Source organism: Humulus lupulus, chromosome 2 (assembly GCF_963169125.1).
Source record: "Humulus lupulus chromosome 2, drHumLupu1.1, whole genome shotgun sequence".
NCBI lineage: Eukaryota > Viridiplantae > Streptophyta > Magnoliopsida > Rosales > Cannabaceae > Humulus > Humulus lupulus.
Window position 1 is genome coordinate 64,415,287 of NC_084794.1, and position 18,860 is coordinate 64,434,146.

Consider the following 18,860-nt stretch of genomic DNA (forward strand, 5'->3'; position numbering starts at 1 on the left):
CTTGTCAAGATGTCAAAGCTGCAATGTTTAGTATTAGCTCTATCAAAAGCCTTGGTCTTGATGGTTTTGGAGCTGGTTTCTTTAAAAGTTTATGGAAAGACATAGGGAAGGAGGTGTCTAAGGCATTTCTTGAGTTCTTTGATACAGGGTATATTCCTAAGTCTCTGAATAATACTATTTTAGCTCTCATTCCTAAGGTTGATCATCCTACTAATGTTGCTGAGTATAGACCTATTGCTTGTTGCACTACTATTTACAAATGCATCTAAAAAATGCTCTGTCATAGACTGGTTTCTGTTCTTCCTAATTTAATCAATCAAAATCAATGGGCTTTTATAAAGAATAGATCTCTTGCTCATAATGTCCTTATTCTTCAATATCTAATTAAGGGTTATAATAGGAGACATAGTTCACCCCGTTGCTTAATGAAGATAGATATTAGTAAAGCTTATGATTCCATAGATTGGGACTTCTTGGAGAATCTGCTAAAAGCATTTAGATTTCCTGGTCGATTCATTAGATGGGTTATGATATGTCTGAGAGGCTCATCTTACTGCTTAATTATGAATGGTCGGATTCAAGGCAGTTTTCAGGGAGGTAAAGGGCTCCGCCAAGGTGATCCTATCTCACCTTTGCTTTTTGTAATAGTTATGGAATACCTTACCCGAGTTCTTCATAAAGCTTCTAAGGAAAAAGGCTTCAGGTTTCATCCTCTATGTAAATCCTTAAACATAATTAGCCTTTGCTTTGCTGATGATTTACTTATTGTCTGTAAAGCTAATGCTAGCTCTATTCAGATCATCCAAAAATCTTTTGATGCTTTCTCCTCTTCATCAGGGCTGATCATCAAAATTTATAAGTCCAAAGTTTATTTTGGAGGCATCTCAGACCCAGTAAAAGCCTCTCTACTGAAGCTTACTCAGTTGGCTGAAGGGCTTTTCCTTTGACCTATCTTGGAATGCCGTTGAGGCCAACAAAATGGAAGGCTACGTACTGTGACTTAATTCTTAAGAAAATCATACTAAGATTACATGTTTGGGCCAGTAGGAACCTTTCCTATGCAGGTCGAGTGCAACTAATTCATTTTGTTTTGTTGGGAATTAGAAATTACTGGATGAGTATCTTCCTTTACCTCAGAATGTCATTAAAGAGATTGACCGCCTTTGTAGGATTTTTTTGTGGGGAGAAAAAGGCACCAGGAGTAAGTTTCATCTAACCTCCTGGGAGCAAGTTTTCCGTCCTAAAAGTCATGGTGGTTTGAGTTTTAAAGAGGGGTCTCTTTGGAACAAAATTATGCTTGCAAAGTTCATCTGGGCTGTCTCCTCTAAACAGGACATGCTATGGGTTAAGTGGGTGAACTATATATACTTAAAAGGAAACCAGATATGGGACTATGTTCTGCATCAAGACACTAGTTGGTACTGGAAAAAGTTGATCAAGCTTAGTAAATTCCTATCTATCTCAATTTTGGATTCTGCTGTTGTACAAGGGAAGCTTCAACCGAGTAGATTGTATCTCTTGACCATTCCTGGCAGCCCTATTAACAACATGAAGTCTGTTTGGTGCAGTCTTTCAGTGCCCAAGCATAGGTTCATATTGTGGCAATCTATTAACCATAAATTACTCACTAGGGATCTATTGTAGTCCTGCCATTTGTCTATCCCTTGTCTGGCTTGCTCGGTTTGTGAGACTAATGTTGAATGTCATTCCCATCTCTTCTTTGAGTGTGAATTTTCCAAGAGAGTGCTTCAGTTTGTGTTTGATTGGCTGGGAGAGCTCATTTGGCCTACGAAATTTGAAGACTGGTGTAATTGGCTGGCTGAAGTTAGGAAAGGCTGCATGGCTCGGGTAGTGTTAGCTGTTCTTGTTGCAACAGTTTACTATCTCTGGTTTCATAGGAACAAGAGTTGCTTTGAAAGCAGCTGCATTACTGTTTATCAATTAGATAATTTGATTAAAACTTCTGTAAAAGCTAGAGTTCTTGGTCTTAATCTTAGTACCAAGAAATTGTCTTCCAGAGAGAAACATGTGATCCATTTCATCTCTAGTTTGTAACTGAGGGGGAGTTTTGCTCCGGCCTCCTGTCGTACTTGGTTGTTTGATCAATAAATTATCATTTTTCTTGATAAAAAAAAAGTAAAAGAATTCTCATTAATAATAATTAAATAATAAATATTAAAAATATCGTAATAAAAATATAATAATTTTGAAAACAATTTTTATTATTATATTGATTTTGACATATTTATATTTTATACTAAATTTAAGATAACTTTTAATATAAATCAAATTTAGCATAGTTTCTTTCTAACACAATATGATAATTTTACTTTTCAAAATATTAAAATGTATTATTGTAACACAAATTTGACCGATGTTCTAAAATAATTACAAAAGTCTTATAATTCTTGTGAAAACTTCAATATTTCTAAATATCCAAATCATTAACATAAGCATTAATTTATGTCATTAAGTTTTATTTAATGACTCTTATCTTACTCTCTCTCATTGGGAGAGATATTCTACGCTCTATTTAAAAGTTGACTAATAGTGGCCATTATAAAAAGGTAAAAGGGGCCAATTTTTTTTAATTTAAAAGATAAGCCAACGAAAAATAGACAGAACATACCAAACTTATATTATGAAACAAAGTTTTCATTTCTCAAAATACAAGTAATTACATATAAATTACAAACTCATTGCTTTTATTAAAAAGAAATTAAAAAATAAAAGTTTCCTTTTAGTAAGCTAAAAAAGTGTTTTTAATTAGAAAGAAAATGTTAAGCCACGCTCTAACACAACGCGTGGGGAACAAAATTCCAACAAAACATGTCACATTTACATTTGATAACTTGGTACAGTAGAAATGTACTTCAGAGAGATACAGAACTCAATCGAGTAGAACAGCGCGTGTCATGTACGGTCTGCTGAAGAGAAGGGGTCAGCTAGTTTCTAGTAGTGTTAGGTTGTTGCCTCAGTAAACCCAGGTGTCTATATTTTCTAAAGTACTTTCCTAATATAAATAAGTGTACCCAAAAAGCATGGAAGGTGGAGAGAATCTAGAAAATGTGGAAATAAATACTTATAATATTAATAAAAAAATACCCATATCTTTCACATCCTCAAAAACCCAGAAAAAAATAATAATAAATAGAAAAAAAAGAAAATATCATTGAAAAATAAAAATAAAAATAAAAAATCAAAGCTTTAGAGAAAGCAAGGTATATAGAATAATGGCAGACCACAAGTTGACAAATTTGAAGTCATTGTTCTTGAAGAAGTCATGAGTTGCTTTTGTATAGGGAAGATCTTCTATCTGGGTTGTGGGATCTCTCCATTTTCTCATCAGATTCTGGCCCAGCAAATCTGAATTTCTTGTATAAAATTATTATTATTTGAGGTTGATCTAAGCTTTCTTTAATGGTTGTTCAGATAAACCCACTTGGCTTTTTGAGGTAGTAGCGATTGTCTTTTGGTTAATGGGTTTTTCTGGTTTTTTATTGTTCACTCAACTGTTCTTTGTGTTGCGGCTCTGAATTTTTTTATGGAGTTTTATGGGTTTCTAGCAAGTTCTGCGAATTTTGAAGAAGATTTCTGATAAGCTTTTGTTTTTAAAAGAGGATATACTTATGAGGTAATTTTCAAGTTATTGTTTCTTGTCTGTAGATGTTCCTTTATCATAGAAATTTTATGGTTTCGTGATTGATTGCATTTGTATCTGATTTTCTTTTCTCAATTTTAGTTTTGTCATTTTGGGTTAAGCATTAGTTCCAGGGAATTTGGTTCTTATGCCCTTATTTTCATTCCTTGTGTAGATTAGCTGTTTGATTTTTTGTTTGTGCAAGTATCTCTATGGGTTTTGTAGCTGTAATTTCAGAGTTTGAATTGTTTTTAAATATTCAACAAAAATCTATCCAGATTAGTTTGGATAATATAATATGTTTCCGATAATTTCTATAAAAAAAAATGTTAGATATTCTGATAGCTTCAAATAGTTTTGATTCTTCATCTTATGGCAAGTCCTATTTCCGGTCTAGTACTATTCTCCGCGATCTATGAGAACCTTATAAACCAGACTGCAAAATTAAGCTTGCATTAAACCTCACTCATCCAAATTGGTGGCGCTTTCATCTTTGTTCAGTCAATTATCGAAATAGTGGAATGGAAAGCTGTTAATTTATATGTGAAACTATTTATTAGCAGCAATAAGAAAGTTTTCCTATTTTTGTTTTTTGAGTGAGATTGAATGTGTTTCCTTTAATCAACTTTTTGATGTATCTGCTCTAGTTTTTGTCCCTAGTTTGAAATGCAGTTACACTCATTATTCAATTTGTGTGTATATATTATCATTCCCTGCAATATCATCTGTCAAGGCTGAAATGGTAGTTTGGAGTTGCATTTATCTTGGTATTAAATTTGTTCGTTTTTGTGAAAAGTGATCTATTTGGTTGAGTGTGTTGATTTTGACCCAAAAATCAAGGTGAATTGGGAAGTATATCTTTTACCAGTTAGTATAATATGGAGATTTGATGGTGGGCAGTTTCTTAAGCTTGTATACTTATGCAATTAGCTGATATTGGTTCAATGATCATTTTATCAAAACCCAGAATGTGATAATTGCTTTTTGATGAACTGGTAGGCCCTTAGACATTCAATTTATAATTCAAGTTGTTCTTGTTTCCCCTACTTAGATTCAGGAATGGGAACTGAAGTACAGTCGAAGATGTATCTACCGGGATATTATTCCACAAAAGACATAAGCAATAAGGCTAGCTATGGTGGCTGGTCTTTACATCATGAAGGTAACTCTTCGAAGAGTGTCCAGCATTATGGCATGTTCTCGTCAAAGCCAGCGCTGGAGGGAGTGGATTATTGTGCATATGATAAGGAAAAGTTGAGACAAACCATATTGAAGCATGAATCCATATTGAGACATCAGGTATGAAATGTTGATATTCGGTTACTTTAAGAACATTGAATTTTTACTATACGTGTTATCTCGTCTAAGTTATTGCTGGGTTGCGGAAGGTCTTTATCTTGAGTATCCAAAGGACCACATCAATTGTCTGAGGCTTGAAATTTTTGAAAATAATAATGTCAACAATCTTTGTCATTCAGGTCCATGAACTCCATCGTCTTTACAAAATACAGAGGGACATGATGAATGAATTCCAAAGCAAAGAACAAATCAAACATTTGATACCTAGTGGGACATCCCAATCAAGTATGTTTCAATCCGGATTTTCAACTGAAGATGATAAAAGAAGTTGGTACATATCAAATTTGCCTGGAGCTGGCTCTGGTTGTGGTAGACCTTCTTCATCTAGCGCTGATGTGATTCAAATTCATCAAAGTCATATGCACGAGAAGACCACTTTGTCCACCTATGGTCTCAGCCAAAATAGTGCAAGATTGAAAGATTGTGAATCTTTGGATTTCAAATGCAAGAAGGCTCAGAGAAGATTGTTTGATCTTGAAGTTCCTGCTGATGAATATATAGATGATGAAACCGAAACGAATGGAGAACTTGAAATTTCAAGAACAGAAAGTTGTCTAATTAACAATGGTAACGAAGTTACTGTAGCTGCAGATAAAAATGTGTTCAAGCATACTGGTGATAATGGTAATACTTTGACATCTAATTTGTATTCGGGGAGAACCCATTACTTGGCTGACCTAAATGAGCCCATAGAAGTTGAGGAAGTGCCAGCATCAGCTTCTGTTGATAATATGGGCGACAAAACTCAAACTGAATCGACACAGGCGTACTCAGGTACATGGTGTTCAGCACAAGAAATATCTCAAAAACCCCTGGTCAGAAACATAAAGGATGAGAGGAATGAAAAAGAAGGGTCATCTTATACCATCTATGATGGTAGATCTATTTTTCAGTGCTTTCTTTTATACATTCTCATGCTTAACTCGTTATTAAAATTTCACCTCATTTTACTGCTATATCTCTTGAGAGATAGGTTGCAGGATTTATGTTTAAACTTACATCTTGTATTTGACATTTCTTTCAGCACAAATTGGAAGCAAGAGTTCTTTCAGTGATAGTTTTCATCTTCAAGATTTCCAGAAGCCATGTGACCTGTCTAAAGCTGAAGCTGGTAAAACAAATGAGTTCGTTACATGTATTCCTTCCGATCAGAATACCGCAGGGAAACAGATTACAAGGAAAATATTTGGCATAGAAGTTTCTGAAGAAAATAATAATGCATCTGCTTTAGCTCCCAAAGGAACTATTCTCCAAAACATGTCTGTTCCTCAATCTGACGCAGCCAATTCTGATATAACATCCATTTCATGCTTGAACCAGAACTTGATATCATTTCAAGGTGCTCAATATAATCCTCAAGGATACCTGTCTGGTCCCAGGAAAGAGCCCAGGAAAATGGAGGCACCACATGGAGGACTACCTTGGCTCAGAAAAGCGCTGTCTGTTAATAGCAAATCTCTGAAAGAAGAAAGTGAAGGATCTCATCAGATGAAAATCGACTTCACGCAAAGCTATTCTAAGCAGTACCTAAACCAAATTGACATGAGGAGGGGTCCGTCACAGAGTCCTATTCAGGATTCTTGGTCAACGACACGGGGCCATGATACCGAGCACCGAAGAGCCGAAACAAGCGACTGCTCAAGTGTTAAAAGGATTCTTGGTGTTCCCATATTTGACTTCCCATCAATACATGGTTCTGTTGTTTCTGTCTCTGGTAATAATAGCCCTATAAACGTTGGGTCAGTCAAAAGTGATTTGGCTTGTGATTCTGTATCACCTAGATCTCAAGAGCAGCCCAAAGTCATAGACTCAAAGAAGGAATTGGACAAAGGCAGGTCTTACGTGAGACAAGAAATAGACTTAAATGAGTGTATAACTGAAGAAGAAGAAGAAGAAGATCAAGTGACTCCAGCACTATTAGTTGTAAAACCCACAACTGGGATAGATTTGGAGGCTCCAGTTATTATTGTTGACTCAGAAACTGGGATTACTTCTGAGGAAGAATCTCAAGAAAGCGAACTAATGAAACCTTTGCCTCATGATAAAATCGATGAGGTTGCAGCAGAGGCTTTAGTTGCCATTTCTTCCTCTCATGTAGATTATCTGCATGGCAATGCTACACTTGTTGATCTTCAATCTGATTCTTCCATGAATAATTCTCTTTTCTGGTTTGCGGATGTTATCTCATCATACGACGAGACAGCTACAAATAAGACTAATGTATGTGATGAAGGGTCGATTCCTGACGACATTGATGACTTCGAGTACATAATACTAAATCTGCCAGAAACCAAAGTGGAAGAGTGCTGTTATCAGCCTCAGATTTTGGAAGATCTAGATAATCTGAAGGAAGAAGATACACCAGCACCAAGAAGGCCTAGGAGAGGTCAGGCAAGGCGGGGGAGGCAGCGGAAGGATTTTCAAAGAGATGTTCTACCTGGTTTGGTGTCTCTGTCAAGAAATGAGGTGACTGAGGATCTCCAGATCATTGAAGGGATGGTTAGAACCACTGGTGGGACTTGGCAGCCCAGTTTGGCAACGAGAAATGGTGGTAAGAGTGGAGGTGGGAGAGGAAGGAGGAGGTTAGTAGGGTGTGCTCCATCGCCTCCAGCTCCAGTGGCTGCAGCTTGCAATGTCCAAGTTCAACTACCTGATTCCAAGGAGTTGGGACTTGATGAAAGTAGCCTTACTGGATGGGGGAAGAGGACAAGGCGTCCCCCAAGGCAGAGGTGTCCCTTAAGTAATTCACTTCTCCCTCTCAAATGAGTTGAAAGAAAAAATATTATCATGTGAGACTCTTATGCGCGCTCGAGGTGGTGGTGATTCTTTTATTTTTGATTCGCCAGTCTTGAATCGGATCTCAAGTGATTGGCTCATTATTTGGACCGAATGTTGGTTTGAATATTTGAGTTTTGATATCATGTTAAAAATTTATGAAGTTTCATCTTGAAATCAGTTAGTATTGATTGGAGCAACTCATATTTTATAAATGTATCAATGTTCTTATATTCTTTCGATAGGGTATTTTTATAATACCAAAAAACTATTTAGTATTCACTCTTGTTTTTTTTTTAAAAAAAAAATGCCAAGAAGTTCTTCAATGTAAATGTGTCCTCCTAATTTGACTTCTTTGACCTTTTTCTTTTATTTGGGATGTTTATTGAGTGAACTTTTATGATTCATCTTAAATAAGTTGTATAATTGAGTACAAGAGTTTAAACTTGCGGTATGCTTTATGGGTTGGTGCGGTAAATTGAGTCTACGGATGTTTGTATCTTTTTTTAACACCCTTAATATTATGTATTTTATTTAGTAATCTCAACAATTATGTTCATGTCTCATATCAACCACCAATCACACTATTCTTACCTAATCCTTATGGCACACAAGTTACCTGTTTCTCTAGTAGTTGCATGAAAAGTATATAAAATCAATTATACGAGAAAGAAAATATTATATTTTTGCTATTGTCTTTTGTTATCTATATTTTCCACCTATGATACGTGACAGGGCCAAACGGGCCCATGCGTCCCCAGAAGAGGTCCAGGTCCAACCTAGGCTCAGTGACCAATGAATCAGGAAACCCTGACGGCCCATACCATACTATGCCCGATGACGAGCAAGTAGCATAAGCATAGAAAGGAGCCCAAACCCAAGGCGCAGGCCCATATTGTCTCCCTGACAACCCTCAACCTACATCCTTCGGGATGTCAATGGTGATGGCGGATGGTGTTAGGATAACTTATGCAATATCTTTATTTATTTTCATATAGATATAATATTAAACAAATTAATATGATACAACCTAGAACATGTTTCTAAAATTGAATTAAAAAAGAAATAGTGATACGAATACTTACATTATACGCAGCGGAATAATAGAGTCATTCCTTCAGTTTCTCTAACCCTTGTATCATTTCTGTCGCAGAGTTTTACCAAGAAACTGAACCGATCTTTAATTTTATTCACAGTCTTCCAAAGTATCATTGGAATCACCTAGACTAGGGTGTGCAATTCTCAACACATGAGATAGATATAGAGAGAAGAATAGAGAAGAACAATAATGCTTAGAAAATGGCTTATGTTTAGAGAGAATCTAAAATCTATAAGAAGACTAGTGTCTATCATCTGATTTCAACTCTCACTTAACATTCATTTTATAGACTCAATTATGTCATTTATTTAATTAAAAAATCAATAAAATAATAGCCAATTAACAACACTAGGTCAAAATTATCATGGACTTTAGGCCCGTGAAATTTTTCATTTGATTATAAGCCCATTGGACTTAAAATCAAGGCATGTATTATTTTCTATTGATTTAATTAATTAAATCCTTTATCAAATTAATTATTTATAATTTGAACCTTGATTTAAACTTATTTATTAATTTAGATACCAATTTATCTTAATTAATAAATCTGCCCTAACTTCTCTTTTCTTCTCTAAATTACATAACTCTGTGAAATTATCCAAAATTGACCTGGTCAACTTTGATAATTCTAATTGATAATTAAATCAATTAATTGAGACTATCTAGATGATTTTATCCAAGGTATAATGAGGACCATGGACTTATGAAATCAAGCTCCAATAAGTTATCATAATTCTAACAAATAAATTTACTAACTTATTAATTCCTCGTGACTCCACTAAAGACTCAGAATTGCACTCTTTAATTCATAGAACGCTCTATAAAAAATATAGATACGCTATTAATTATCCATTGTTACAACTCAATCCTCTATAGACAGTCTACAATGTGATGGGACTAAAATATCGTTTTATCCCTCATTATATTTTATCCTTAAAACACTTAGTTCCTTGTAAATGATATTTCAGTAAACTAATTTAATTATTGAAATGAGATCTCTATCATTTAACACCTTGAACCAAACCAAAAGGAAACCATCGTTTCACTTATTCATCAGAAGCTATAGATGTTCATATCTATGATTAACACTCCCACTCAATTATACTACTGAGTTCCGAAGATGTAAGTATTAACACTCCCACTCAATTATACTACCGAGTTCCCAAGATGTAAGTATGGGCTAGTCCGTAGGGTAAGCTAGTTACGAACAAATCAAAGAACTCAAATAATACAATCAGTTAGAATACTAACCACTCAGAATTAAGATTAAATTGACCTATGATCAACTATATGATATGACTAGAATAGATTATAACGGTATGTTTACTTATCCTATCAACTGTCAATATCTGTCCAGTTCGATGTAACAAATACATCCGATCTTATCTACTTTGCTAATGTTCTAGAAAGAACATAACACTGTATTGTGTGAGTAGAACATATCGTAGATTGGCAAGTCAGTGTAAATCATGTGCACTGACTAATCTTAGGACTAACTTATTTTTGAACATATAATCATATTTATATTCCACTGTGATTACATCACTATAAATACAATTAGCTATATGCTCGGGATTTAATAGAAGTTTATATTAAACAAATAATCATGAAAATAAAACATGTGAGCAAAGTGATTGACCAATTCAAAAAATGATTTCTATTCTTTTATTGATAATAAAATGAGATTACAAAGAAATTGAGTTTTAATTAGGGCATAAAACCCTAACAAGAGGTCCCAAGAAAAAATAGCCTCCCTTAAGGAGAAAATCCAAGGCCATCAGGAAGAACTTGCCCAGGCCAAGGCTGCCTTCGAAGCCGAGCGAAAATGCTCTCGGGAGCTTACGGAAGCTGTCAAGAAGGCCACCGAGGACATGCAGCGAGCCAAAGAGGAGACGAAGACGGCCACTGAGAGTATGCAGCGAGCCCAGGAGGAGGCTAAGAAGACCATAGCTGAGGTCGCCCGAGTGGTCCTTGAAAATTCCCAACTTCAGGAGCAGGTTAAGGAGGGCAGCGACCAAGATGAGATAGGGGGAGAAAAGCCCTCTAAGCCATGGAGATGAATAGGTCCTCTTGGTGTCGGGAGGAGAAGCTGGAAAAATAAATCGAGACAATCGCCGAGGATGCCTTCTACGTGGCTTGGTATCACAACCAAGACATGAGTTTGGATTTCACTGGAGAGCCCGAGAAGTATACTCTTCTTCGAAGAGCGTCTCCGAGCGACTCAGGCTCCGGAAGCGGCTCGAACGGCCGAGGCGACCCCGTCCATTGAGGCCACTCAACCAACTGAGGCGACTCCGACTATTGAAATGACCCATGCAGAGGGTGCCTCGAGTGCAGACCCGATCATTGTATTGGTGGAGAAGGTCCCAGAGGACTGTTCCTAATTTTCATACTTAGGCCTGCGTGCCATAACTTGTTGGGGTATAGACAAACAACGCTCGAGCCCCCGGGCATAGTTGTAATTACTTTCCCGTTTTACGAGTTATGTAGCTTGCCTTGCTTTTTATTTTGGTTTGGTTCTATGAAATCAACGTAACCTACCTGCCACAAGAATAAACACTCAAACCACTTCAAATACTTGGTTTTATAAATTCAACGTAACACAAACTGCCACGAGAACAAGAACTCAAACCACTTTAAACATTTGGTTCTATAAATTCAACATAACATGATTGTCACGAGAATAAGAACTCAAACCATTTTAAACACCTCGTTCTATAAATTCAACGTAACATGATTGCCACGAGAACAAGAACTCAAACCACTTTAGACACTTGTAACTATAAATTCAACGTAACACAACTTCCACGAGAACAAAAACTCAACCCATTTTAAACGCCTGGTTCTATAAATTCAACGTAACATGATTGCCATGAGAACAAGAACTCAAACCACTTTAAACACTTGGTTCTATAAATTCAATGTAACATGACTGTCACGAAAACAAGAACTCAAATCACTTTAAAGGTGGTTCCAACGTTTAGTCTCTTGTAGGCTCATAGTCTTAGAAGTAACTTTGACGCGAAATTTACCATTGGTCCTAACTCGACATCCTATGCCCCTGTAATCCAAAGATTCGGGCTTTTAGGGGTCCTTGCACATGAAACCGCCTGCCCCCCGAGTACGCACTACTCGGGAAGTCGGCCGGGGGTTTCAACACTACTCCCCGAGTGCATATCTCGTCACTTCCAGATCGTCTAATACCTCCTCAGGAGGTGATGTTAATGAGGTGCCCAAGCATAAACGGCTCGGGCATCCGCCCGTATCTTGCAGATTAGGATTTGGTTATTACTCTCCGGGAGCGCGCTATCCTCAGAAGGTAACCTGAATTCCTAAGTCTGCATTATACTTGGTTTTCTAGCTACGAGATATAGTGACACTAGGGGCGCTTCGCTCGTCGACTAGCCAAGCTCCCCATTCCATAGATTTCCCGAGGCCAAGTACGGGGTACTCGACCTTCCGTTCGCATCTCGAGATCAAGAGACTTGGTCAGAGCTCCTTGGGCTCGGTGTCCACGGAAGGTGACAAAAGTCTATTCTTGCGCTACTTGGGTTATCTAGCTTCTAGAGGCTAAGCTCAGTTTTTCCTGGAACAAGCTTCCTTTTAGGCTAGTGTAATGTCCCAAATTTCCTAATGAGGTTTAGGACCTTGATTAGGAGGCCGGGAGGGCCATAATTGATTTATTATGCTATTAAATGATTATATGCATGTTTATGTGAATTATATTATAATATGATGATAAATGCATGCATATGGGTCTATTTTTAATTATAAGGGCATTTTGGTAATTTGGTCCGTTGAGGGCGTAATTGTGTATTTTTATGCATGTTGATGAATTATGAATAATACCACATTATATGTGGATTTTTTTTGAGCTATTCGGCATGAGACGATCTCAGAATGCAAGTTATCGGTTTGGTCATAACGGGGTTAGTTTCGGGGCTCGGGGTGAGTTTCGGGGTGATTTGAGGATTGGAACATTACCGGGAATAAAAAGGTAATGGGATATGATTTATTAGCATTTAAGAATATTGAGAATAACGGGAATTGGAGGGTGTTATTTATGATTAACGAGATAGGCGGGAAATGATGATTTTGCCCTTGGTGGCTGTTAAGGGTTTTAATTAAGCGTAGGGGTATTTTAGTCTTTTCACTCTAAGGTTATATTTATCCATTAGAAGGTTGTGGAATTTGTAGAAAACAGTGCATCTCCTTTACCTTCTTCCTCTTCATTCGTTCATCATTTTCTTCTTCTTTTCTCTTTGATTTTTGAAGCTTCTTTTGAGGAACCAAGCTAGGGAATCAAGTCTTGATGATCTAGGGTTATGTTCTACCATTGAAGAGGGTGTGATTCTGAGATTGAGGTGAGTTTTTAGCCATTAAAACTATGGTTCTTGCTCTATTTTTCAGGTTGAGTTTCAGCTGAATTTTGACTTGGAAAATGGGAATTGATGGGAGTTTTTGGCTAGGGTTACTTAGGTTATGATGCCTAGGACCTGTGGATATGGTATTTGGGTTCATTTGGGGGTTTGGATGGAGTTTGGGATCTTGTTTTTCAGGTTGGAAATGGAGGAATCGAAGGAGGGAAGAACCAGGGTAGTTCTGCCTGGCCCTAGCGCTACAGCGCCCAAAGGGTGGCGCTACAGCGCTAGCCAGGGCAAAACTTCCCTGCCTGTAGTGCTACCCTTTTTTCCTGATGCATATTTTGGGCACTTTTGAGGGTTTTTGGCTCGGGGTTTCTATTCCTAAGGCTCAGGATCGAATCTACTCACCGTTTGGGTACAATTCGGTGTCCTGGGAGTGAGGTTTAGGTCGAGTCCATTTTATTGTTGATAACTCTACGAAATAGAGTTATTTTACCACTTTTTATGTGCTAATTGTTGCTTAATTCTTGAGTTTTTAAGTAATTTTTAATTTATTAGTCTTATTGTAATTTTTTTTAGATTTTTATATGTTTTTATAGATATTTTATTAAAATATATTGTAGTTTAATTATTTGAAATTAATATTGTTAAGTTAGGAGTAAAAACATGCACTTTTGAGATTTAATGTTTAAGTAAATTGAGTTTTAATTAATATTTTCATGGTACTTATGTTGTATATTTGATTATTGAAAATATTTAGTTTTAATTTAATTTGTATTTTTTTTATAGGAAATATGTGGTATTTTTGGGCTCTTGAAAAGCAAGAAAAATGAAGAAAAGATTGCATTTTCAAGGAAAATAAAGAAAAGTGGTATTTTTGAGAGAAAAGCTAAGGAAATAAGCCCAAACACCAGCCCAGGCCCACACCCGAAGCAGCTCCCTGCCACCAGCCGAGCCTCCCTGTTTCCTCCTCTCCTCCACGGGCTGCTCAGCTCCTCACCAGAAGCCCAACCGAAGGCCCACCTGCCACACTCCTGGGCCCGCGCCTTCCTTCCACACGCCACCAGCCCACCTTCGGACCAGCCCCAATAGCCAAACCACACGGGCCCAGCACATCCAGGCCCAACACCTGCCACACAACCAGCACACCCAAGCCTTCAGCCGTACACCACCCAACCAGCCTCTTTTTGAGCCCAACAAGTGGCTCCCTTGTCCCTTTGTCCCCTATGTCGAAAAACACCACCTTTTTACCCAATTTTCTCACATATTTCACCACAACATCATCATTACACCCTATAATTTACCTTTACATACCATATTTACTTTATTTAATTAATTAAATTAATTTAAGTTGATTATTTTAATGCTCTTATTTTGGCTATAAATATGGAATTTCAAGACCATTTTAGGGGGTGCTTAATTTTTGGTTACCATATTCTTTCTACCATTTTCTCTATACCATTCTCTCTTCCATTTTGGGTTTTTCAAGAGCATTTTCAAGTATGTATTTAATTTATTTTGTAATTTCTATTCTAGTTATGTTCTTCTAATCTTTTTCATAAGATTATTAAGATCATGATGAAGCAACTTGTAACTAGATAATATTTATGTTGTATGTTGATTTCCCTTGTAATGCAACAAAGTTTATGGATTTTTCTTCTTCATATATGTCTTTCATCTTTAATATTTCATATTTTGGATTGTTAGATAATATGCACTTTGTTCTTCATTTTGCAAAACATAATATTCTTTGTGTAAGATGTGTCATTAAATTGTACACATCCAATGCTTAGAACAAAAATATTATGTTTTGCCTTATAAATAATGTTATTTGATTTTTTGTTGTTTCATTAGGTTGATTCACATTAAATACTTTGAAATTATACTTTTTGAAAAGTGAAGAAAAATCCTATCTTTTTAGAAGTAATTTGTGCTTAAAATTATAAATCTATTTGGAAAATGACAGTTTAACTTATTTTAACTATCACTAAAACTTGGGAATCAATATATTAATATGTATTATTAAACTTACATTTTGTGGATTCTAGTATCTTAATAATATTTTCTTTTAACACTTATTTTCAAATCATTATTGGTTTATTTTTATTCTCTTAAATAGCTTTATTTTCAATCTTTTATTTTATGTTCATAACATTAAAACTCATCAATCTTTGGAGCTAGGTTATAATTTATTAATTTTGGTTTAAAATAGTTTTCTTTTTGATTTTAGACTACTCCTTTGGGTTCGATCTCATGCTTACACGAACACTATATTTCATATACGATTCGTGTGCTTGCGAGTATACATTTTTAAAATATACCCATTTTGGGTCCATCAATTGTTGATTTTCATTAATGGAGATTGTAATTGGTTATGACTAGGTGACTGCTAAGGGATTTAATGATCGATCGTTCTCAATGGTCGTTCAATTGTTTTTTCTCGCTCGAACCAGAGGTAAGAAAACTGCACCCAGTATGTGATGCACGAGAAACATGTGATTAAGGCATGCCATGAATGTTGAATATGAGATTGTTCAGAGCTTGAGTCTCTGTGTTTGTGCATGATCCTAATTATGCCAGTGATTGTAAAGTAAGCATGCTGAATGCCCTACATTTGGATATTTGACATATGATATATGCCTGATTTCATTGCTTACTTGTGCATGGCATTGACCATGAGTCAGAAATCAACAATGGTGTCGGTATTGACTGTGAAGCTGTGACTTACTAGTCAAGTTCGACAGCAGTACTGAGTACTGGTCGTATGTTATTGACCTATGAATCAGGAGCGGCATAAGCGTCATGAACACAGAGCTGAAAAGATTAGATCTAATCAATATCAGCATTGAATGACTCATCATGAGCATTAATGCTGGACCGACCTCAAGTTCAATGAAAACTAAAAGCGCTTATCTAGTCTCATGGCTAGTCACTCAGAGCCAGGGCCAGAAGGCCCAGGTGACTGCAACGTCATATGGCTAAGGGTGCAGAACCCACATTAGTGACTTCATGGTCACTCATTCGGTTTAAGTTAGTGACTTGCTCATCAGTCACTCATCTGAGGGTGCGGAACCCATGTTAGTGGCTCACTCATCTGAGGGTGCAGAACCCATGTTAGTGACTTACTCCTCAGTCGCTCATCTGATTAGGGCTATAAGCTCCATCATGGTTAATAGAACCTCAAGTGTTAAATCACTCATCTGATTAGGGCTATAAGCCCCAACATGGTTATCGGAACCTCCAGTGTTAATTAATCATCTGTTTAGGATTGACTTGATAGTCATCCATACAAGAGGGCATGGCCCACAACCATCATCGTTTGGATTTATTTGCATGTATGAATGAGGCTATTATTGCTAGGCATGCACATTATAATTTTGTAACATGTTATTACTTTTCATGAGCATATTGAGTTTTCTTGCTGGGCTTCGGCTCACGGGTGCTATGTGGTGCAGGTAAAGGCAAAAGAAAGCTGGACCATCCTTGAGTTGGAGAGCTTAGGTGATGATGTGTACATATGCGGCTGCTCGACCGCCACGACCGAGGGTTGAAAGAGGAACTAGGGTTAAACCCTATTTTGCCGCTTAGATCGACTGGTTGTAAATATTTTCTTGTAGTTAACCTTTAAATTATATTTTTGGGATCCCAATGTATACATTAAACGTTTTAGTGAAACGTTATATCTTAACCAAAATTTTTAACCCTAAACCGCTAATCATACTTAGTTACACGATTATGGCCAAATGACTCGATTAGCGAGTTTAGCACTGTTTAAAAGGCACACCGTAACGGTCCCTGGAGTTTAGGACGTTACAGCTAGACTTGACTAATTTACTAGGATTTTCTATTCTCGGGATGGCGATGCTAGGCTTACTCATATTGACAAGTTTAGTTTCCTAGGTTGTTCCCTGTGAGGCATAATGCTACCCTAACTCCATTCCCCCCCAAGTGATCGGAGACTAGTCTACGATCACTTGTCCAGGTGAGCGGGTGCTCTTACATAGCATTAATAGAACAAAGGAAACTGATAAACATAAGCAGACAATAAATTTCTTACTGTATTTTTCATACACAGTTTCCATTAAACATACCCAAAGTCTACAAGAGGTATTACAGAAATAAAGAAAGTTTACTGCTCATATTACTGGTAATACTGGTGGAGATACTTGACATTCTAGGCGTGAGGAATCAACGTTGGGCTAACTTGTATATTCTCGGACACACAACACTCTCGACTTGGTATTGGCCCTCCCAGTAAGGTCCCAGCACTCCTGCATCGGGGGCTCGGGTGGCTAAGAGACTCTTCGCAACACCAGATCTCTGACTCCAAACTTTCTATCTTTCACTTTGGAGTTGAAATATCTGGCTACATTCAATTGGTAGGACGCTACTCATAGCTGAGAAGCTTCTCGTAGTTCCTCCACGAGGTCCAGGCATTGCCAAAGTAAAGCATGGTTTATGATCAGGTCATACGTATCCCGTCAGTGTGTGGAGATTGCTGCTTCAACTGGGAGCATAGCTTCATACTCATAGGCCATCGAGAAGGGAGAATGGCTGGTGGAGGTCCTGGTAGTGGTGCGGTAGCTCCACAATGCCCTAGGCAGCTCCTAGGGCCAAGCTCCTTTTGCCTGCTCCAGTCTTTTCTTCAAAGTGGACTTGAGTGTTTTGTTAACTGCCTCCACTTGGCCACTTTTTTGTGGATGAGCCACGAAGGAAAATCTCTTAATGAATCCATGCCATTGACAGAAGTCTGTGAATACTTCGCTATCGAACTGCAATCCATTATCAGAGACTATCTTCCTCAGGAGCCTGTACCGGCAAACGATGTTCTTGATGACAAAGCGCAAGGCCTTTTTAGAGGCGACAAATTATTAAAATAATATATTTTTAATTTATAATATCAAAATTAAATATGAATAAAATAATAATTTATTCAAATTACACAACTAATACAATATTATCCAAATTAAATAAGCGTACAATATTATATTAATTAAAAGTTATTGTTTAATACAATAATATATAAAACATCTCAACCCTCGGTGTCCTCCGTATTATATTACATTTGTCGATGCTAATATTATATTATTAGGGGCGAATTTTTATTATCAATGGCGAAATATGATCTGGGAATCACAATTATTAGGGGTGACGTTCAATTTATTAGGGGCGAAACTGTCGCCGCTAATACTTATTATTAGGGATGAATTTTTGGTCGCTGCTAATAATCGACATTAGCGTCGAAATATTAGCGGCGACATGTCATGTCGCCACTAATGACTCTCACTGACACTTCGGGTATTATTAGAGGCGACTTTTGTTGGAGTATATCTGGTCTACTTTTGATAATTTTTGCAAAATGACATCTGTTTAAAATTCAACCAAACGTCTAAATTTTTCGATCAGCTGTCTAAAATTTTCGACCGGCTGTTTGAATTTTTCGACCACCTGTCTATATTTTCGACTAACTGTCTAATTTATGAAAGACCATTTTGCAAATAATTATTAAAACTAGGCTAGAGGAAAAAATGGCTTTAAAAAATAGGTGATTTTTCCAAATAACCCATTAACAATATCAATAACTAATAGATATATATATATATATAATTTGACAAACTATTAG

The 18,860-nt window shown here is 36.8% G+C and overlaps 1 protein-coding gene across 2 annotated transcripts; it reads left to right on the plus strand.

The window, feature by feature from the left end:
- The first annotated feature begins 3,054 nt into the window (after positions 1–3,054).
- LOC133817936 (uncharacterized) lies at positions 3,055–8,146 on the plus strand. Of its 2 annotated transcripts, none has more exons than XM_062250589.1 (4): positions 3,055–3,634; positions 4,692–4,939; positions 5,119–5,773; positions 6,024–8,146. In XM_062250589.1, exons 2-4 carry the CDS (start codon positions 4,700–4,702, stop codon positions 7,763–7,765), a joined length of 2,637 nt encoding a protein of 878 aa, XP_062106573.1. In that variant the 5' UTR covers positions 3,055–3,634; positions 4,692–4,699; the 3' UTR covers positions 7,766–8,146. The 2 variants fall into 2 exon arrangements, with proteins under 2 accessions (XP_062106573.1, XP_062106572.1); XM_062250588.1 differs by having other exon boundaries at positions 3,057–3,634; positions 5,119–5,875.
- Positions 8,147–18,860: the final 10,714 nt, after the last annotated feature.